General features: G+C 38.4%; 2 protein-coding genes across 3 annotated transcripts in view; both read left to right on the top strand.

Annotated features, from left to right (window-relative positions):
- LOC146481982 (1-phosphatidylinositol 3-phosphate 5-kinase-like) overlaps window positions 1-15,389 on the top strand; it is a 99,148-nt gene extending 83,759 nt beyond the window's left edge. The window contains exon 41 of one of the 2 annotated variants that reach the window (XR_014864377.1): window positions 15,057-15,389. The gene's annotated coding sequence lies outside the window, so the exon portion shown is untranslated. Of the gene's footprint in view, window positions 1-11,630; window positions 11,671-15,056 lie in introns of those variants that run through there. The other variant, XR_014864378.1, reaches the window with a different exon arrangement.
- LOC146481984 (serine/threonine-protein phosphatase 4 regulatory subunit 4-like) lies at window positions 127-19,599 on the top strand. Its single transcript, XM_085108085.1, has 23 exons — window positions 127-419; window positions 517-590; window positions 3,508-3,610; window positions 5,027-5,174; window positions 5,790-5,863; window positions 6,555-6,661; window positions 6,786-6,893; window positions 7,528-7,649; window positions 7,965-8,087; window positions 8,734-8,846; window positions 9,657-9,734; window positions 9,987-10,106; window positions 10,930-11,007; window positions 11,188-11,271; window positions 11,794-11,976; window positions 12,574-12,679; window positions 13,139-13,266; window positions 14,725-14,889; window positions 15,855-15,941; window positions 16,146-16,230; window positions 16,859-16,936; window positions 17,590-17,842; window positions 18,616-19,599. Exons 1-23 carry the CDS (start codon window positions 330-332, stop codon window positions 18,692-18,694), a joined length of 2,586 nt encoding a protein of 861 aa, XP_084964211.1. The 5' UTR covers window positions 127-329; the 3' UTR covers window positions 18,695-19,599.
- The last annotated feature ends 3,335 nt before the right edge of the window (window positions 19,600-22,934 follow it).

The raw sequence follows: 22,934 nt of genomic DNA on the forward strand, positions 1-22,934 counted from the left end.
AGATTTTGAGTTTAGGTGTGAGATTTTTATAATATTTAGAGCGAGGATAAAAGGCCCTATGAATATTCACGCAAATAAATCGATACTTGATCTTTGCCGCCATCTTTGCATCCATGCCGCATGGGACGACGGGAATTTATACACGGCCGTGTAAAGTTTTAATACTCCAAGAACCGTCAATGAATTCTGAAAACAGATGGATTAGCTGAGCAATTTTAAGGATTTTTACACACGAAGATGATAGTAAATGAAACATAGAGGCATATTTTGTGGAGCTGCGAGGCACTCCAGCATGAGCTGGGCTTGCTGCCTTTGCTATCATTCCTGAAATGGCCAGCCTTGGAGCGTTTGTTGGTGGACCCCTGGGAGAGGAAGATGTGGAAGAGTTACGCTCCGAGCGTTCCATACGAGGACTCAAGGTCAATATTGAGTGTATTTTGGCAATAACCGAAATGATATAGGTCTTCTTGTGTACTAGTTGCTAACGGTTTTCAAATATTCTTTTTCTCGCGACAGTCTCAAGAAGAAATCGAGAGACTCACAGTCGACGAAAACCTCGATGACATCGAGCGGGCCGTGCTACTGTTAAGGTGAGCCAGAGCTGATTGGAAAACCACAAATAGCACTGTTAATTTGTGATAATCCCAGCAATTAAACATAACCGAAAATGCCGACACTCCCACTATATACAGGCTTTTTTTCAAGATAGTAGACATCGCGGGAGAGACTGTTAATTTCATGTAGATTTCCAGCTTGTAGGTTTCCGTCACGATCAACGAGCATTTGTGCTTGATTGCGGTGTCTCTCGGTCTTTTTTTATTTTGTTTGTTGGATTACGCTTGTTGTGAGAAGGATTAATATTTTTCTAAATTAAGCGTTGACCGAGTTTGGTTGTTGTGTAATTTTGTAGTCATAGCTTCAAAAAGGCAGAACACAACGTCGCTACTGTTCATGCATAAACAAGCTTTATAACCATATGCGTTAAGAGCTTGATTTTATTCCGTTTTACAAGCTTGACTTTACTGAAGCATTAAGTGCACAAACCACTTAAATAACCCTGTATTTACGGACAGATGTCTAGAGTTTCTAAAATATTTTAATGTCTGGGTATGTTTGTGTTGTGGTAATGAGCTGGTATGTTAGCATTGAACAAATATCGTGGAGATTTAGTATGACTTTTGAAGAGGCCCGAGTATTGACTAACTGCCAGTTAAAACTCAATTGAGCAATTCACGTGTAACTGAATATTATTGTGCTTCAGTTTTCTACGTTTGAAAATGACTACTATCTTCATATTCTAATACTTAGTTCACAATGCACGCCTTTACTTTTCTGCAGTCTTGCTAACAGAACTCATCTACATACATGTCTATGTAAAATAATTACAGTTGTATTTTTAGAAACTGTTTTGAGTTGATCAAAACAAGTCATCAAAACAAACAGTACCCTGACCATCTGTGGTCTCTACCAACTTATCTCGCCTACTAGCTTTCATAACAATTCCCTCATTGTAATTATGTGCATTAAATTTTATTTGTAGATGCCAGTTTTTGCCAGATGCTTTCATTAGTTCACTAACAGTAGATGTATTTTATTATTTTGTCTACCGCTGTGATAAATTATTCAAAGCTGTGTTTTATCTACACCCAATCTAACTCAAAGTTGATCCCTGTTGTCTTTTGGTGACAAGATAAAATTAGTAATGCTTAATAAAAATTAAAGTGGCCATTGGATTTGAGGTGTTTCCCATAAAAATTTACAATGGACTTGAACTTTTTGTCTTTTTAAGCAGCCATCACGTAGCGTGACGCGCTGCTTAAAGAAATGCTTTTTTTTTCTTTTTTTTTTTCCCTCGTGGTGGCCCCCGACCCCAGACCTCTGGGTATTGCTCGGTCAAAATGTGGCGATCTGGTGGTCACAGGTCCGAGTCCCTGTCAGGGCAGAGAGAATTTTTTAGTTTTCTTTTTTCTATGAAATATACCAGGAAATACACTGGCAGCCCAAGCTCACTAAATATCCAATAACATAAACATGAAAACAATATATAGCCTTTTGTGTTTTGTATTTTGGTGAGAAAAGAGTTAAGTTGAAAGGCTCAAGAAGAATCAGCAGATCAAGAATCTGGTTAAAGTTAGCCAGGATTTCGCACAAAATAGAAGGAGAAGATACAATGGAGAAACATCTAGAGGTGTTCCAAGCTGGTTAGCATATTTTCATGGGCAGTCTGAAGTCCTTTAGCTGTTAAAATCATTGCACCACGGGTGTGAGATGGTTTGACGCCCAAAGATAATAGTTGAATAACAAAATAAGACATCTTGAGATAAGTTGTGCTTAAGTGCTGCTTTGAGATTGCGCATGCTCTTGAAGGCGGAAGTCTCGGTTTCAAGTCCACTTTTTTTGTTTCTTTTTCACCTTCCAAAGCCAACCGGTCCAAAGCCTCCTAACAGTTTTCAAAATTTAAACTTAATTCAAGTTACAAAATGTTTCAAAAGGTTTGGGAGCATGACCCCAAACTATTCAGGAAGTTCCATCTTGCTCAGGGGAACAGCTAAAAGAGAAGAGGCATACAATGCAGCATAAATGCAAAATAAAATAATGAGGTAGCTTATCAGGCAATTTATGGCTATTTTGCTCCTTTGTTTGCCAAAATAAGTTTTTTGTGCACTCATTCACCTGTTGTTGATGTTAATTACTTTGCAGTTGTATTTTATCATGCCAACTTACTGGTTACCCCAGATTTAATTTCTAGGAAACCAGGATTTCTCAGCTGGCTGTGTTAGGGCTTCTCAAAATTTTATATTAAAACACAGCGCTAGCCTTGGCACTGAAAGTGCTTCATGAAAATTAATATTTAACATAGGAGCCATTTCTTTTAAGCAAAACTGGCTTTTGCATGTCATTAGTTCATTGTGCTCAATGTCTTAAATTCATGGGGCATCTTCTTTGCTAACAAAAATGTGATGAATTTCCAGGACAGATGCACACAAGTCATTACCCTGAGCCACTGTCTTCTAGTTTGCCATACAGCATTTTTTATAATTGACTTTCATATATTGCATTCATCTTTTATGGGTATATTAAAAAGTCACAAATGACCAGGTCTCAGTTGGCTTCATAGCCCAGTTAGTAGAGCTCTGCATGGACATCACAAAGGTCGTGGGCTCAAACACTGCTCAAGCCAAAAACTTTTCATCCTTTTTGTCTAAGTTAAAGTGGCAGTATCACCTATTTTAAGTGTCACTTTCAAGAGCCAAAAACACATTTTGTATCGATGGACGTGTTAAAATGATGGTTCAGTTTTGCTAACAATAACTCTACTAGTGCACAGAAAATAATATCAATCATCTTTGACTGCAGGTGGCTAGGATGAGAAATCTTGTTTTCTGAGTTTGCTAGCTACATGTATATTTTATTTTACAGTGAAGGTGAATGTTGTTATTTATACAGTTTCTTTAAGTCTTGGATTTTAAAACTCAGGTGTTGTCATATTAAATTTTAACTTTGCAGTTCTGGAGTGGAAATTCAAAAAATCAGCATCATCACCAACTTGCCCAGACTGCTAGAGAAAAACACTGCTGATGTCAATAGAAGGGTTGTTCCAGTTCTTCGGGTAAGTCACAAATGTTTGCATAAAGCCAATGGAGGTATTTACAATAATTATTACATTTGCAATTTCTCAGCAAAATTGAGTAGTTTTGCATCAGTATCAAAGGCCAGAATTATTTTGCACTATTCTTATCTATGCACAATGGTCTAAATGTGATGGTATTATTATTTTAAGCTTGGTGAGTGAATGAGAATGATGTGTTCAGTAAGTGACACAGGCAAACTAGTAATCTGAAGGTCTTAGGTTCGACTCCTGATAGGAGCACTTGGATTTCTTTTTTCCAGGCATGCCTGTTTCACTCACTGAACAATGCATCATTCTTATTCTCATCTACATGTATGTACTCCTTTTTTTCGAGACAATGGAAATGTGAATCTCACCTTTGCTGTTTGCTGTTTGCTGTAAACGCAATTCCAAATCTCTCTAAAGTCAGACTTTTCAACATCAGTCAACATGGTTGCACAGAAGTTGATAATTAGACCCTTCTCCAAAGGGTGGAAAATTCAAATAAGTTAAAATTAAAATAGTATACCAGCACTAGAAACAGCACTTTTACTTTAGTAACCCTGCAAAGCTTCAGTATATCAGGTGTAATATCAGCTGAGAAAATGTAAGTTGAAAAATGAAAAATTTATAGACGTTTGTATGACTGAGGGTATGATGTATACCCCCAGTCATACAAACCAGCATTAAATTTCTCCTTACAATGTCAGTGTTTGCTCTTACATACAGGTTGTAAAAATAAAGGAAATGATCACCAGATGGTTTGTCCTGATGTTCAAACAAATTCCCCCAACAAGTACTATAAGAAATATGGAGAAAACAGTGGAGAGAACATACATCACTGATATTAGGGCTTATTGGGTTATAGGGAGGGGTACCCCCTATAATGCACTATATGGGGAGGCTCCACCCAAAAGGGGTACCTTTTTCAGGATGGAGGTATATAAAAGGCTGAAGTATAGAAAAGGGTAAGGGAACCTGTCCTTTAGCTATTACAGTGTGACGCGCCTTACCGTGGCCACTCAACAAACTTTTTTGTACAAGTTATCCATAAAATACAAAACGACATGTTTCAATAATTTGTTGTTGCGTCTCTTGCTTGATGGACTTTACAAGGAGGCTTGACCATTAATCAAATTTGTGTATCCTGATTGGCTAACTTGTAAAAAAAGTTTGTTGGGTGGCCACAGTAAGGTGCGTCGCACTGCAAAAGGGCCTTTCAAAATATCTTGAACGGACCCAATGAAAAATAAAAGAGTGTTTCCACTATAGGTATGTGAAAGGGATACCATTTCCTATGGAAGGTATAGGAAAGGGTTATCCCCCCCCCCCCCCTCAGGCTCGTCAAACTGGTGACGAACCTGTTTCCAGGCTCTTCAACTGGTGACAAGTTCAATTTATCATGATATGTTTCAGGAATACTTGCACATTGCTCCTGTTCATGTCCAACTGGAAGCCACCAAGTCTTTTTCAAGCATCATTCAAAATGGAACAATACCAGCCTACATGTTTGGCTCGTATTTTCTGCCAATCATATTGCACAATGTTAACAACAGGGATACAGGTAAGTCCTGTTTGTTGCTCTCTTTCTCGACACATCCTTTTTTTTCTGTCTTACGAAGTTTCTAGTTTGTTATGCATTTCTTCATCATAATCATCATCATCATCATCATCATCATCATTGTCGTCGTCGTTGTCGTCGCTATTGTCATCATCATCACCACCATCACCACCAGCATTGCTCTTTATACCAGTTGGTACATAAGGTTTCCATGCCTCCCTTACCCTGGTTACTGCTATTGGTGCAGTCAAATTCCACTGTCCTGCGCTCTTTCTCTATATGCATTTAGGAGGGCCAGGTCTGTCACTAAGATTTCAAGTTGCTGGATAAATACAACAAGTATGCGCGGAATCAAACAGCTAGGAATTTCTTTTGGTTCTATTTTTCTTCTATTTTCCTATGAAAATAGCCAGGGGCCACGTTCTTAGTAACCAGGGGAAATCCCTGGCCCCCGCCTCTTAATGACAGCCCTTGTACTTCAAGCCTAGGAACCTTTTAGTACTACAAAATGGCCCCTGAATCCCAAATGTAATTTTACCTTTCTCTTTATTCATGTTTCTTTGAGATGGGCTGTAGATTGTTACTTAGCTCTTGTTTTTGTTTGTTTGGTCATCTCAGTTGTATCAAATGCCTGGCTTGAGACTCTCCTGACCTCAATTGATTTTCTTCCAAAAGATGTCATCAAGAGAGAGGTGAGCAGCACAAGATATAATTTACTGATTTCTCATGCTCACTGCATACTAAATTGCTTAGCCAATATTCAGTAATGTTGATCCTTTATGTATAGCAAGTGGCACATAATGCAGCAATGAGTTGGTCTCACTGTAAGATTCAATAAAGTTGTCAATTAATTTGCTGAAAACCAGGGAAGTCAAGTTCAAGCTCAGAGTTTGTTAGTAATATCTGAAGGTATTAGATCACAATATCTTTGCCTTGTTTTAGTGGTTAATTAAGGTGACATAGAACATGACAATACATGTATGTCAGAAAAGATACCAAGCCATTCTGTGTTCATTGTGACAAAAATTTGGTTTATGTGCATTGTACTGTAAGTTATCTGGATAAACTGAAGCCTCCTCAAGTTGGCACAATGAAAAATCACTACATACTGTTGCACTGTTGGCTTAATAACTATTTGTTTCTTGAGGATATTTCGTATGTTTATCACACTAAAAGATATACTGACAATTCAAGGGCTGTTGTAAGAGAGGCACATCTTGAGGATCTAAATTGCTACCGAAATCGGCGCAAACGTCACTTTAGAAATCACCTTTAGATTGTAATTGGCTGTCAGTCAAAGTGAATGTATAACATCTGAAATTATTTATGTGAAGTTTACTATTTGATCAAATGGACATTCTAATACATTTATCTGTACCACAGATCCTTGGTATTGCTATATCCAAAGGTCAACTCTCCCAGTCAGTCAGCTCTCGACTTGCAAGCTGTAAGCTACTTGGACAAATTGCTCCAAAGTTTGAAACTTACTGGTGAGTACTTGAATTAAAAAGTCTGAACTTAAGAGTTGCCATGCTGTTTGGAGCAAGACTGTTTTGTTCTGATGAGGTTATTGAATAGTTACATGTATGATGTAATTTGTGGTGTATCTTTCAGGATAAAGAAAGAGTTAATGGCTCTTGTGGCATCGTTGTGTCAAGATGTTGACTATGAAGTCAGAGCATGTATGTGCCAACAGTTGGAAACTATAGCTAGAGCTCTCGGGTAAGGGTTGGATTTGTTTTGCTTACGTTGTCAAGTAACTTGTTACGTGTTATTCGAACGGAAACTGTCACAGTCTGATCCTATCTGCAATTTTTCTCAAAGTAAAGTAAGGTAAATTAAAGTAAAGTAAAGAACAGTAATAAATATTTATAATAAATGTCAATAACACAGGGAATGCTTTCACAAGCTTTATCATGAGCCAGAGGCTCAACCCACGTAATTATGAAGCTGAGTCTAGGAATCAAACCTAAATCTGTGTTCTCACTTCTGCATAATTTATCCCTACTCTCCCAAAAAAGCTGTAAAATAAATAAGAGAAGTATGTTCTGAATTTTATACAATAAAGAATTGAAAAATTGTCAAATACTTGTGAAATGTTTGTGGCTCATCTGACGTGGCGTTTCGTCTCAGCCAAGAGACTCTTCAGAGACCTTCAGAATTTATAGGCAAACTCAACTCGAGAGCATCACGCCCAAAGTCCCATTCGCAAATTCAAGATGTTAGCAGTCTGGTCCTCTATGAGTCCCAAAAAATAATTGAACCCACTGTAAGTGGTTTTATCATATCAGCTATAGGGGAATGTTCAAATCTGTGTAAAAATGTAAAGCATATAATCTTTTTTTGTATCCAACAGGTTGGAAAGCACGCAAAGTATAATAATTCCAGAGTTGGTTGAGCTCACAAATGATGAGGAGACAAGCGTGAGACTAGCAGGACTGGAAACTATCACCAATTTACTGAGTCTTCTTGATGATGGTGAGGAATTGAATAAGAGACAATACAAAACACTTTGGATGTGCAATCCCTAAGTTGTATTATTTTGTTAAAAGGCTTTCTTGTATCCCTCCTCTCCCCTCTTCACCTCAAGGTGACTTATTAAGGCTGCTTAATCCCAATGGCTCTTTATGCAGCTCAATATGACAGCATTTTAAAAGGCAGTGATAAATTATTCAACAATGAAAAGCAGGATTGTTTGAAAACTTAAGTATTTGTGATCAACATTGCAATAATCTTTCTTTTAGTGTAATGTTTCTACTGCAACCAAATAACTTTTTTGTTTCAAATTTCCAGATACTTGTACAGCTGTTATAATTCCTTTGGTTCAAAAATTCTGTGATGAAATTCCCAAGCAATGTTCAGAATCTCTTCTAACAGTAGCCAAGCTTTTTGGAAAACTTTCCTACGGGTTGTCAGGTAAGAATGGTGATTCCTTTTAAGTGGAACCTTAGTGTCAACAGATATAATGTACAATTAGATAAAATGCACTTATCATTGTTAAGCCATGGAAAACCACCAACCTGGAGAGACAGGTGCTGCCGTCGTCATCATCATCATCATCATCATTGCTTTCCAGCCAGAAGCATGATTGGATGGTGATGATGATGATGATGATAATGATGATGATGATGATGATGATGATGATGATGATGATGATGATGATAAAGGTACATAAGACAATCACGCTGACTGTCCAACCCGCCCTGTTTTGTGTTACTGCTTCGGCCGTATTCTAGCTTGTATATCTTACCTCATCCTGTTCTGTCTCAACAGTCCTTATTGGAGTCGTCATTGGCCTCACTCTAGCCTTGCGACCGTCCAGTGTCCAACCTAACTACATGTGGTGCTTTGTTAGGTCTCTCACCCATAACCAATATGAAGTGGTTGAAATGGACCAGGATTTTAGGACATCATTTGCATAGCTCTTGGGATCATCAAGACTCTTGAAAGAGCGTTGCCATCACAACATTTTGACAAGCCAAGACTCAAAACCAAATGTACTGGAGTCAAACCAAGTCATGTGAATGTGGTTCTAACTTCATGCTGTTTATCTTGATTTTAGTTAACCTTGATGACAGTAAGAAGAAATGGTTTCTAGAATTCTACAAGAGAATGAGCTTCTGTGGCAACCCCAACAAAAACAACAGAGTAGGCAGCGTCACCCTCGCTCTTCAGGTAAACAAGTCACTCATTGAACAATAGAGCAGAATTGAATTATGGTAAAATCTAATTTTCTGTGGAATGCCAAATGCAGCCTTTGTTTGGTGTACTTAAATAGAGAAAAGGGCATGCACATGGTTGTTTTACCTTGACTGGTGCAAAGACTAGCTTTCATTTGAATGGTCACACTTTAAGCGGGCGACACACCTGGCAATTTTATATACCCATCGAGGTGAATTTGATCACCAGCGACTGATTTTTTCACTGATCGTGTGATGTGGCACTTCAACCTTGTTCCTGGGCTCCATTGAGGGGCATTTTGAAAAGTCGTGATAAAATTGCCCAATCTGATTGTTTGACTTTACTGGCGATTCACAGCGATGATCGTAGAAAATCGCGGGATCGAATTTAATCGCAGATATCTGACTTGCCACATGACGGCGATGTTAAACACTGATCATGGTGATCGGCGAAACATGGCAATCACTGCACTGGGCACATTTGGCAATTTTCGCTGATCACAGCGATTGGTGCATAGAATCGCCAGGTGTGTCGCCAGCTTTAGGATTTCTTCTACAGGCTCAGAAGGTTAGAATCACCTTGTATAGCATAATAAACAGCACCACAGGAAAGCACTGTTTTACCTTGACTGGTGCAAACACAAGATGAAGTTGTTGAGAATGAAAAAATGTTAATGACCCCTACAGCTGGTTCACTCATATGTTAAGTACCAGTATGCATGAAAGTTGTGCCACCCTTAACCTAGGCATCAATTGTTTTTCCTCAGCTGGTGCATATTTGCTTAATTTTGCTTTTAATTTTCAGAGTTCTGTGTTGTCTGGTGCCACTATTGATGATGACCCTGAAGCAGAATGCCGAAGATGCTGTGCATTTAACTTCCCAGTGAGTGCTTCAGTTTGTAACTGGGTTGGGGGTGGGGGGGGGGGGGGGGGGAAGAGTCGTAGGAGAGAAAGAGGGAAAGGGAGGAGTGGTTACTTCTTCCGTTACTTCCCAAACCTCCCATCTAGGGGTTAGGGAAGTGTCCACTGACTCAGGTGTCTGTCAGAATGGAGCTTCTGATAGGTTTTCCTTTACTTCCTGAAGGTTTGATAACTGTGTGTGAGTAAATTTTGCTTCCCTATATTAAATTTTCAGGCAATGCTGCTGTTTTGTGGTGCACCCAGCTTTCAAGCTGAACTTGCTACCACATTTCACTCCCTTGTAGAAGATCCTCATGCTCTTGTCAGAAGAACTATAGCGTGTGGATTTCATGAGGTAAGAGAAATTAATTTATCAGACATTAATTATTTGGATGTTAAGATGGATGCTGAGGATAATTTTTTAACTGCAAAACAAGAAAACGCTTGCCTTGAAAGTCTGTCTTGTTAAAGTATTTTTAAAGTACAGGAAAAGAAATAAATACTATAGGTAATGATGCAAGTGAACACAAATTCAATGATATAATTTAGAAGATCTGCATTTTCAGGAGTGTTTGATGAGATCCAGTATTTGGATATAAAGGCACAAATGAAGGGATGTGTGGAATAAGTTCCTAAGTGACTTTTGATGTACCACATGTAAGGTCAAATTCTCCTTTTGTTTCACAAACGAATACAAGGCAATTCAATGGAGAATCTAGCAATTTATCAAAAGTCACTTAGGGCCTTATCCCCAGGCACTCCTTCAAATGGTAACCACTATTCTGTTCCCAATTTATTTTTTAAACACAAATAACTAATGACTGACTGACTGACTGACTGACTGACTGAATATAGTACAGGAATGAATGATTGAGTGAAATTAATGAACAGATGAATGAATGAACCAACATGAACAATGTAGTTTATGATACAAGGGGAAACATCCTCTCCTCTTTTCAGTTAGCCATTCAATTTGTTAATGATGTAAGTTACCAGTTTAAGGTTACTGTCCAATAGTTCACAAGTCTACACAAACCAAGGTGTTGAGCACATCAAGTATTAAAATATAGTCTTACCAGTCAGCTGAAGATAATTTGTTATTGCCTGGTGGGAAGGTTTAGTTTGCAGTCTTATACCTTACTAATCTAATTGCTAATAACTCTACTTTCACTTCTTAGGTGGCAAAACTATTAGGAACAAATGTTGGATCAATTCAACAAGATTTAAGTATATTATTAAAGGATGAATCTATAGAGGTAAGAAAGCAATGCTTGCATCTGTAATTTTTATCTAGAACTCAAATAATTTCATGATTTATTTTTTGTCATGTTGTCAGCTTTAGAAAAGCTATTAAGCTGTGAGATGATTCTAAAGAAAGCCTGCAATATCCATTGTGGTACTGATATGAAAATGTTTTGCCCTGTTTTTTTTTTTAGGTACTAGAAGGTCTTATACCAAATTTACCAGAAAGTTTAGAATGTTTAGCTAGTGGAGGTCATTCAACTCTGGCAGATACCAAGGTACTTATAAACAAATTCTCCCATCTTTTACCATAAGAAATGTGTGTATAATAGTGAAGAGAACAAGCAGGTCTATATTGGGACTAATAAGTATAATAATCATCGATTGTTACTTAACTTTTGAACTTTTGAGGCAGAGTAAAATGGTCAAGAGTGGTTTAATTATTCTCTTCCCAAATTTACCAGTGTAAAAATTGAGCAAGTTTTTCCTAAATGTTGAGTACCAGCTAAGACTTGTAAGCAGCTTCTGGTACTACTCAATTGCTACATTTTATTTGAATGGTCACACTTCAGAATTTTTCCACACACCAAAAGTCACTGCTATTCTGTACAGCGAGACAAACATTACCACAGGAAAGTACTGCTCAGTAGCTTTCATTTGAATGGTCACACTTAAGGATTTCTTCCACAGACTCAAAAGTCAAAAGTTAGAATCACCTTGTGCAGCATAATAAACAGCACTGGATTTTATCCACAGAATCTAAAGCTAGAACCATCCGACCATTCTTTTTTTTTTTTCAGCTTAATAATTTGTCAAACCTCATACCTTCATTGATTGCCTGTGAACTAGCAGTGGATTCATCAAGCAATTGGCGTCTTCATGTGGAATTATTGGAAAAGTTTTCATGCTTTCCCAAGTGTTTGACCTCAGATCAGATATACTACAAGTTTGTTCCACTATTCTTCAGATTATTATCCTCAAATGTGAGTATTGTTAATTGATTTGCAAATGTACTTATTCACTTATATGATTGCTGCAATCACTAATGATGCTACATGTAATTGAAGAAATTAGTTTCTGAAGAAACTGTGGTGCTGCGTCGGTGGGGAGTAGAAACAAATGTTTGGTTTATCAACAGGGTTGATAACTAAAGGTAAATTGGCCATGGTAAGGGGATTGGAGTGCTGACGTTTCGAGTGTTAGCCATTCATCAGAGGGAATCAAGGAATTGTGGGTTGTATGTGGGTTATATTCACACTGAGTAAGGGCTTATGCTGGAAACGTCAGCACTAGAATCTCTTTACGGTGGCCAATTCACCTTTAGGTATCAACTCTGTTGACAAACCAAACTATGACAGCTAAACTGATTTTTCCACTGTCATAGTGATTGATCTTAGATAGGTAGGTCTTCGACATTTTTACTTGCATTCCCCTTTTGTTAAGCAAAAATCTTATGCCAGTTTACCCTCATAAAAGATAATTAATTTTAGTTACCTTTTTCTGAAGAAATGAGGGTGAGAAGAGTGTGGGCTTAAATCTGGGAGGACTTATACCATAACTGTGCTTTTCTTTCTCCTCAGCGTGTTTTACCTGTAAAGCTGGCGGCAGCACACACATTATGTGTATTCATCCGATATAACAGGAGATTTGAACAAAGACAAGAATTGTGTTGTAGACTAATACAAGGTATGGTAATTATATTTTATAGACCTTGGTTGCAGTCAAATGGGTTAATGGCTTGACAGTGAGGAGTACAAAAAACAATCATTATTTTGATGGTGATGGATAATTTTCCCATCACTGGAATAGATCATTGAAACCAAGTCTCCTTCAGGCCTTATTTTCATCAACCATCGAGGGGTTTCATTTAACACGGAAAGTTTCCAAAATTTCCAGGTGAAATTTTTGGCAAAATGCCAAGTGCTCCCATTGGACTCAAGCTGTGTTGGCGACTTAGGCGCAAGTGCAACTTTGCCTACCTTTTACAAGCTTCAGTCTGCAAAGAAAGAGGGAGTCCATAAGTTGTTTGTTGACTGTAGACACAAAAAGAAAACTGATTTTTGTATAACAGTACAGGCATATATCTTCCATTAATATTTCAATATTAAAATAATTTAATTATTTTTTTGTTTTTCTTCCTTTCAGAATGTGGAAGAGGAAAGAGCTACAGAAGTAGACTATTATTCATAGATATTTGCAAGTTTATAATGGAATTATTTTCACGGCGTTTTTTCAAGGAGAATTTCTTTGAATTTTTATTAGAATTGGGCTCGGTAAGTGATATAGATGTGTTGTAATAAATGTTATAAGATCAAATCAACAAAATTACTTCTGGTAAACAGGAAAAAAAATGCAAGCAAAACAATTAACCAATCAAGTAGAAAGCTCTGAGCACTGAGATTCAGTGAGAGTCATAGTGACCTATGCCAACCATAGGCTATGTTTGAGGCATACAGAACATCCTGTATACTCCTAGGAGAGAGTGAAAATTTGTTGAAAATTGAATTTTTTTCACAATTCCCCATTCCGAATTTCATAAAGGGACTGGGCAAATTGCCTCATATAAAGAAATGAACCCCAGCGCCAGAAAGATCACCTAGAAATTAGAATGTTTACCAAGTTTGGTTATGTATCACTGTGTAGTAACCAGGCTGTGACCTGTCAAAGGTCACCCAATTCCATTCAAATTTCTCTAATTCTGAGATGGCATCCCCCAAATCCATACAGTCTCTAATATTTCAGATTTTTGAACGCCTTCTACATGGCTGCAATCCAACGACGGAACCTCAAACTTGGTAAACTGACCAATTTTTGATGTGATCTTTCCTGTGATGGACTCCAATTTCTGATTTTATGAAACATTTAAAACTCTCCCAATCTCAATTTGAGCTTCGGAACAGGCAGTAGGAGTTCCAGTTTCCTTGTTATTGCTGGTGTTTAGATCAGTGCTTTCAAAATAACCTGACACCTCCGCATACTCCAGAGGGTATTGTAATTCATGGATTCAGCACATCATTGTATTGGTTAACGTGGTAAAACAAATCAAAACCATGAGAATGATGATTATTCTAGAAAGTGATGCAGGCATACTCAGAAAAAAGAAATCCGAGTGCTCCTATCAGGAGTCGAACCGAAGACCTTCCGATTACTAGTTCGGATGCTCTACCACTGAGCTACAGGAGACTCGTGGGAGCTAAGGCCATTAAACTAAGGCCATTTTTCTGAGTAAATGCCATTTTTCCGAGTATGCCTGCATCACTTTCTAGAATAATCATCATTCTCATTCATTCACCAGGCTGGAAATATACCATCACATCAGTCTTTCATAAATCAAAACCATGACATTAACAATGAAATGAAGAATTCACAGTGGGTCTAACTTGTCATTTTGGTCAAAATTCTAAAAAAGGCAATTCTGATCTTTCATTATCATCTTTGACATTGACAGCTAGTTATGGTATACACTCCTTTAAATATAGTACTGTACTGCTAAACTATGGAACTCCCTTCCAGGCAACATTAGAACAGTACTTTCTCTGACTGACTTTAAGCTGCAACCACAGCAACTGAACTTTCTTCCACTCATATTTTGTTGTTGTTTTTTTTTTTTGTGATGTTTGTAGTGAAATAAACAAAATGAAATCATCATCCTCAAGACACAAATTTGCCATCTTTAGGGAAGGGACCCATTTTTTTTACAACTAACAGGGCATTGTGATTTTCTCACACAGGACCCAGTGTTAAATGTAAGATTAAAGTTCTGCACAATTCCACCACGTCTGAAATCCTTGTTAAAGTTACCGACAGACAGGCACTTGTTACAGCAACTGGAACAGTGTATCAGAAAACTGCTAAGCTCTGAAAAAGAGCCAGATGTGTGTACTGCTGTAAGAGAGGTACGTTCGTCAACATTGTTGTGTTCAGTAAGACAGCATAATAAACAGCACCACAGGAAAGTACAGCTCAGTAACTTTTATTTGAATGGTTATACTTAAGGATTTTATCCACAGACTCGAAAGTTAGAACCACCTTGTGAAACATAATAAACAGCATCACAGGAAAGTACTGCTCAGTAGCTTTCATTTGAATGGTCACACTTTAGGACAACATCCACAGACTCAAAAGTTAGAACCACCTTGTACAGCATAATAAACAGCACCACAGGAAAGTACTGCTCAGTAGCTTTCATTTGAATAGTCACACTTTAGGACAACATCCACAGACTCAAAAGTTAGAACCACCTTGTACAGCATAATAAACAGCACCACAGGAAAGTACTACTCAGTAGCTTTCATTTAAATGGTCACACTTTAGGACAACATCCACAGACTCAAAAGTTAGAACCACCTTGTACAGCATAATAAACAGCACCACAGGAAAGTACTACTCAGTAGCTTTCATTTAAATGGTCACTCTTGAGGATTTTGTCCATGACCACTGACTCAAAAGTTAGAACCACCTTGTACAGCATAATAAACAGCTCCACAGTAAAGTACGGCCCAGTAGCTTTTATTTGAGTGATCACCCTTAAGGATTTCATCCACTGACTCAAACGCTAGAACTCCCTTATACATCCTAAAACATTCCACTGAATAGTACTGCTAATAGTTTTTCAGTGGTCACACTTAAATCCTAAATGTATCGACATTATTTAGAACACGTTGCATGAACCAAGCATTTCACTGCCGTTTAATAACTTTTAATAACTTAAATTTGTGGGTTTGTGGACAGGTGGTGATATTTTTTGCAAATCAGCCTTTGACCTTCTACTGGATAATACTTTGTGTATGTTAGGGTAGCTTTAGTTTTTGATATGAATTATCTTGTTAATTTGAAATTTGACTTTGTCTCTAATTTCTAGGCTTTCATGAAGTTAGACAAAACAAAATACGAAGATGACAAAATGGATCAACAGAAGGAAGAGGAAGAAAGACTCTTAATAGTCATGGTAACTGATCAACAAACTCCTCTTTTAAACGCAATATAATCCAGTTTGCCAGAAGAAAAGCAGTTTGCAGTAGAGATATTGTATTCCGTAACAACCACGCAATGTAAGAAGACTTCTCAGTAACCTCCGTTTCTAAAAAGATAAAGATAAGATAAAGAACTGGTTGTCGTGGGACTTGCATCAACCATGTTTTGTCGTTTGCAGGAGGAAAAAGAAAAAGAGGAACTTGCTGGAGCAAACAGAGTTTCAGATCCGAGAAAGAAAGGAGCTAAAGACGACAAGAGAAAAAGTAACTACAGTTTGTGAAGAGCATGCTTTTTGTATCAGTTTATACATGCCGCCAGCATGTTGGCTTTACTCTTAAGCTTCTCAATGCCAAGCAGTGTCTTCCTATAATTCTGTTTATTATGCTGTACGAGGTGGTTCTATCTTTTGAGTCTGTGGATGAAACCCTGTAAATGTGACTATTCAATGAAAGCTACTGAGCAGTACTTTCCTGTGGTGCTGTTTATTATGCTGTACAAGGTGGTTCTAAATTTTAAATTCTGTGGATGAAGTTCTAAAGTGTGACCATTCAAATGAAAGCTACCGAGCAGTACTTTCCTGTGGTGCGGTTTATTATGCTGTACAAGGTGCTTCTAATTTTGGAGTCTGGATAAAGTGTGACCATTCAGTTGGAAGTTGTTGAGAAAGCTTTCCTGCGTTGCTGTTTGTTTTTCGTTGTTGTTCAGGACGAAATTTGTGATATTTATTTATTGTCGAGCTTGAATATTATTGCGATCAAATTGGTTTATTTACTACCCTTAGTAGTAGCCAAAGTGAGGAAGGTTGATCTTAGTGAAAGTGCTTGCCTTTTTGCTGACTATTTATTAATTTTATTTTTCGTTTCTCTTTTTTTTTTTTTTATTGCGATCTAGCTGTTGCTGCTAAAGGTAAAGGAACTAAGTCAGATAGTCATGTACCATTGAAGCGCACACCTTCCAACTCGGGCTCCAGTAAGTGGAATAGAATTATTTTTGTTTCATAATGCAAAGCTTTCAGACGATTACCTAAACGCCTCTTTTCGTGCACTTTGGGGCGATCTGCACCGTTTACAACATCTTACATGGTTGGTCGAAAGAACAAAAGAACGAACAACAGAACAATGTTCCCAACCCTAAAAAACAATGCAGCTGCAGGTTACAAAGTTCAAGTGAAAATAGAGATTTAGAAACTTTAGGCGTCATACTCCATGTGATTTTCTTAGCTGTTCTCAGTAAAACAGTTACGGGTTTGTGGATTACGTAACCAGGACGACTAGTTTTCCTTGGTTGTAGTTGATGCGTGATCGATACGTTTTTAGACAACCCCGCCCCTACAACACTCGACATAACTACCTGGATGGAACACTTGGCTAAAGATCAGAGTACACTTAAATATGTGCATGACCCTCCCCTCCCCTCAATGTTTAGCCAAATAGTTGTTTGTTTTGCAAGTCGTTTTTTTTATATCAACATTGGAGGACGGGGGGGGGGGGGGGGGGTGGGGGTTGGGGAACAGAGAAAGGTATTCCAGCAAATGTGACTGTCATTGCAGGCACTTATGAGATGCATGAATTTCTCTAAGATTCTTTGCATATATCTGAACGCCTTTGTTTTGTCCTGTACAGATGCGGCCGGTAAGACAACTCAGAAAACTGCGCCAACAAGAAACGTGAGCGGGAGCTCCAAGGGCTCTCCATCCTCCAGTCTACAGAGACTTCCAAGCCTATCCTCAGCCCTCCCCCCCACAACTGCAGGTCCCAGCACTAGCACGTCATCCGGTAGCGCTTGGAAAAGTTCTCCTAATGCTAGTGCGGCTGCGCGAAGCTCTGTTGCATCTAGCGCGTTCAAAAGCACTGGCAAAGCCACCAAGGATAGAACGTAAGTGTTGAGTGTCTAACTTGTCGGAAGTCATGCGTTGAAAAGTCAGGTCTGAAAAGATGTAGATGTCCCAGTAAAAACGAAGAAGTCGTCAACTTACTTTTCGTACACATGACAAACTTCTTCCGTGTCCAGTGCGTGAGATTTTTGCTCGGTAGGGCCAGTATGTCCGAAGATAACTCGACGAGTTTCGATGATTTCCGAAGATAAAGCGAAGATTTTCGATGATATCTCAGAACACAATTCAAAAACCACGTCATAGCAAGATCGGTCGATTTGGTGTAATATGATTTGTTTTTGTTTTTGTGTTGTTGTTGTATTTTTTTGGAAATTGGATGAAAGACGTGTTTGCGGGGACACAGCGGCAAAATGAGTGCGCATGCTCGTCACGCGTGAGCAATCTTACGCTGCGAAATGGCGGCATTTTTAAAATTCCCATTGTTTGTTTTCGTTTCGCGGGGATAAGCCCAAATCAAAATAGATAACGTTGCCGCTTTCAGGAAAGGTTCCTTCGAACTTCCTCCATCACATATCTTATTCAACAAAAAAAATATTGTGGTAACAGGTGTGAATTTGGCGATTGAAGTGGAGCATTCGTAATCGATTCTCGCTCGAATCACAAATCTACGGAGCATGCGCACTCATTTTGCCGCTGTGTCGTTTGCGGATGGACTATCTGTACTCGACCCGCGGGCTTGGGAGTTTTGCGTTATGCGTGAGTTTGCCAGGTATAGTTTGAAAGAGGAGCTGATAATTTAAGCATTTCGTTTTAGGGCTGACAAGACTACAGCTGGAAAGAACAAAAAGTCTATCTCCGTAAGTTCCGGAAATTCATCCAAAGGATCTTTTTAACACCAAGGATCATCAGCTTCATGTGACAGTTGGTGTAGTCATATACGACATATTCTTCAGATCGGATTATGTTCGCTTGTGCGCATGACAGAATGTATTACAAAGGCAGAGCAAAGCATGGCCATGATGAAGACGAAATTCTAACGGAGAGACAAGACTTATTTTTATAGTCCTGTAAAAAGTAAAGAAACCTTTGGTCCCAGTGGGCTCCAAGGGGTGAGAACTCGAAGTCACGCAGTGGTCACGCAACTGTCATTGCATGTAATGCAATTTTTACAGGCCGGATAATTTGATTAACAGTCAATTCGCTCACATGCAAATTCGCCCACGAAGAACTCAACTCATCTCGACGGCATTCGTATGCATAGAAAACCTGAAAAAAAATTGTCTTTAAACAAGCAGGTATAACACTTTCAAATCGTTTCTTTGTTGTGAGGTACATCGTGTTAACCCGCGTTTTCCTTTGGGCGAATTAACTTCACGATGGGCGATTTTGCATTTGGGCGAATCTAACAGTTCCCGGTCGTTTCCAAGGTTGTACTATTATTTCTTATCGCGAAAGAAGATGACTTCAAATTTGACCGACATCACGAGTCGATGTTCGTAGGAAAGGTTCAAAATAAATTTGGACAATTTAGTTTCTTGTTAATTAAATTTACCGTGAATAACTTCTTTTCTTTGTAAATAGTGTTCAGAATTCTACTTTCATGTTCATATTTTTAACTGTATACTGGCGGCAAAAATATCCTTTTTTCAAAAGAATATTTATATTTCATTTACAAGTAACAAACTCGCGCGGTCAGTTTATGTAACGTAATTTAAGGAAGTGAGTTGAGTAATCTCACATTTGAGGATAAACACTTCTTAAAGTTATGACAATTAAAATATCCGCTTCAATTACTGAGTTTCATGCATTTCAATCGAACGTTGACTTCCCGCAGGTCAGCCATGTAAGTAACATGTTAAAGAAGCGAAATTTGCTTTTCGAAAGCAGTAAAACCTTTTTTAATCGAATTAAAAACATTGTTGCTTGACGGACGCAAATTTTCCCCTCGAAGAATGTTTCTTGTTCAGTCAGTCCGAAACAAGCACTTTTATTTCCCCAACCCCCTTTCCCGAGCTTCCGAAGTAAGTTAGTGTCGCTGGTGATAAATCCAATCCTAATGTAACCGACGAACGGAAAAAAGACGGCGCCTGTACATTTTACCACAATATCTTGTGAACCTAACATAGTCATTGGGCACATAGAAAGCCACAACCTTGTGTATGCTAGGTTTGAAGATTTTAGGTCTTTTCTGTACGTTTTGATGAGATTTTTAGGGTTTTAGTACGCTAAGAAATATGAGTAATTGCAGCAATTGGCATCTTTTCGGTACGGTGCAATTCGTTCCCACTTTGTCACAAGAAGAATACGCACGTGATCACTAGCGCGGGGTTTGATGGGTTCCTTCCCATTAACCCACGCGTTTTATAATTGCGTTCGACGTTAGGAGAACGCATACTATTCGTGTCGCTTCTTTCCGGATGCTGTGCGATTTCAGGGTTTGGGCGCCATCTTGGATTGGCTGACCACTTGCCTCGATTTCATGCGAGAGTGTCCTCAAAGTCTGATAATTTGCGTCCGTGTATTTTTTCTCTTTTCCTGCAAAAATTGTAAGTTTTAGCTTGCGGTATCCAATAAAATGTACCAATTTAACGTTCACAAATGCAGGAAAAAATTTACAGATAAATGCATGGAAATAATTAAAAGGCGACTGGGCGCTTTCATCTTTAGCTAAATCCCAATCGATAAATTCGCTTCCTAATTTTTGAATTTCACCGCAGCGTTTACGATACGCCAAAATTTCAGTTTATGAAACATAATTTGTGAGAAAATTCAACACGATTTAAGCCCACAAACTAGAACTAAGGCTGCGTTTCTTTGAGAAAACCCGAATCCGAATTTTTGATCCAAGATCACTCGGATCATGGTGCATCAAATGAACCGATGAATCCTTACCCAGATTGGATTCGTCGGTTTCTTTGATACACCATGATCCGGGTGATCTTGGATCGAAAATCCGGATTCGGATTTTCCCAAAGAAACGCACCCTCACTTTACTTGAACAGAGAAAAATTACTCACCTTTCAGCATAGAGGTCTGTTTTGGTCTATAAGCCGAAGTTTCTACCGGAAAGATTAAAAGTTTGTGCTGGTTTGTTTTAAGCGGAGTTCACGGCCGAACATAGAATGATCTTGTTCCGCGTTTGCTCTCGTAATCAAACTCACTAAAACTGATTCTGATGTTTTCGAATTCAACCAAAAAGAACCTTGTGACTAAATGGTAGTCGTTTTATTACTTTATCGCGTTTTATTGTTACAAGTTAATAAAGCCAACGTTCTAGAAAGCTTAATGCAGTCGAAATTTTTAAAAAGAATCGAGTTTTAGAGGATGTTAATGAGGCTATGGATTTGACAGTAATGATGATTCATACAAAAAAAAAAAAAAAAAAGGAAGAAAGAAAAGAAAAGAAAAATTCGCGGTGACAGTGAAGTTTCAATCGCTGAATCTCATACTGTAACGCTCATTCGGTGAAACATTTTCATAATCTTCATCCAAATTGAACGCGGACGGCTAATATACTTTTTAAAACTTTGGCCCTTGATGCCTAAGGTTTCGTTGAAGATTCAAAGGAAATTAGCCAGCTGGTCCATTTTACGATTAATGCTTAACTGAATGGAAATCAACTGAGTCCCTAATAAACCTCGAAAAACTCAAGTAACACATATCACAAAAACTTCTTTAATATATTTCGATCATGATCTTGTCTACCAAATCTTTGCTTTTCTCATCGGAATAACTGGTTTATCAATATATTTGGGAAGGAACGTGGAATGAGATGCTTATGCAATGCTTCTCGTGGTAGATCGTCAATATCCCAGCCGTGGTTCGTGTATATGCTTTTTAATCAGGTCATCCTTGGGAAATTTTACGGTATAAAATTCGACAATTCGAATACATTTTATGAAAACTGGTATCTACCCGGCGGGTAATTATAAGGGCACAACATAACAAATACGTGGATTGAATACGAGACCATTCGACTCAATTGTTTTCTCGGTTCATATTTACTCACTTAAACTATGAGTCAATATTTAAAATTACAAAGAAAAGTTCTTTGGGATAAAACTTTTGTCCAATTGTTTTCATTCATCCGGTTTACAAGTTTCAGCGCGGAGCGATGTAATAACATATCGCACAAAATGGACCTTAAAACGTTTCGTAATTATGTTGCTCATCATTAACGTTATGCGCAGACAAGAGATAATTTGGGCGGCTTTTGATAATAGTTAGTTGCCTGATTAGCGTCTGTCTCGGCTGAATCAGCCAATCCTGGGACATCGGTCTCTCTTACAAGCTGATGACGGGGAAGACAGCTAGGCTAAGTGAGCTGAGCAAACGTTACTCAAAGACGGTGCAGCCGGCGCTCTTTCTTCCACTGTCTGCTCTTTTTTTCCCACATCAACGATCTTTTCTCCTCGGCCTTTAAGTCTCTCTTCCTATGCATCCGGCCTCCAAATCGCCATAAATGTCCGTAGCATTGCTTTCCCAGTAACCTGCACGGATGTACGCAATTTTCTTACCAATTTCTGCAAGGGGTTGTTTGCCGCAGACATAAATTACACAGAAAGTTAAAATGAACTACAGATAAGCTTTAGTGTTAAAAATTGAAAAAACAAAATTATAGGAAAGTAACTTATAGAAAACTGAGTGAGTTAGCTTATTTGATACGTTTTCTGGTATCATTATGACATTTTTTTACGTGTTATTGTAAGTGTAGATAACATGCTATTTAGAGAACTATAATTCATGTTCTTTATGCACCTGTCATTGTGATGCCCTTTTCCCCCGTGTTTAGCGTTTTAGGAAAGTCAATTATACAATAGAACCCCGGTAACTCGAACTCTGAAGGGAAACGACAACCCCGGGGGGGGGGGGGGGACTCCCATATGGAACAGACAGGGATGCTCGTCGGAAATTTTGAATTTAACCCCTAAAGGAGAACATCTGGGCGTGGCACAAGCTTTTTGTGACCCCTAAAGGAGATCAATCTGGGCGTAGCTTAAGCAAATTTTGACCCCTAATGCGGTAAACAAAACAAGTTGAAAAGAAAATTTGACTTCTGTTTCTCTTCGCGTAATTCTGTGTTTCTTCACCGAACCCTAAACGAGACCTTGGTGGCTTAAAATATTGGCGCTT

This window comes from Pavona decussata, unplaced genomic scaffold, assembly GCF_977016875.1.
Source record: "Pavona decussata unplaced genomic scaffold, jaPavDecu1.1 SCAFFOLD_48, whole genome shotgun sequence".
Lineage (NCBI taxonomy): Eukaryota > Metazoa > Cnidaria > Anthozoa > Scleractinia > Agariciidae > Pavona > Pavona decussata.

Bases quoted from the DNA above. Each gene is read 5' to 3' on its own strand.
- LOC146481984 (XM_085108085.1), top strand. From the start codon at position 330: ATGGCCAGCCTTGGAGCGTTTGTTGGTGGACCCCTGGGAGAGGAAGAT. The intron at 8,847-9,656 runs GTAAACAAGTCA...TTTAATTTTCAG, and splicing joins GCGTCACCCTCGCTCTTCAG to AGTTCTGTGTTGTCTGGTGC. The intron at 10,107-10,929 runs GTAAGAGAAATT...TTCACTTCTTAG, and splicing joins TAGCGTGTGGATTTCATGAG to GTGGCAAAACTATTAGGAAC.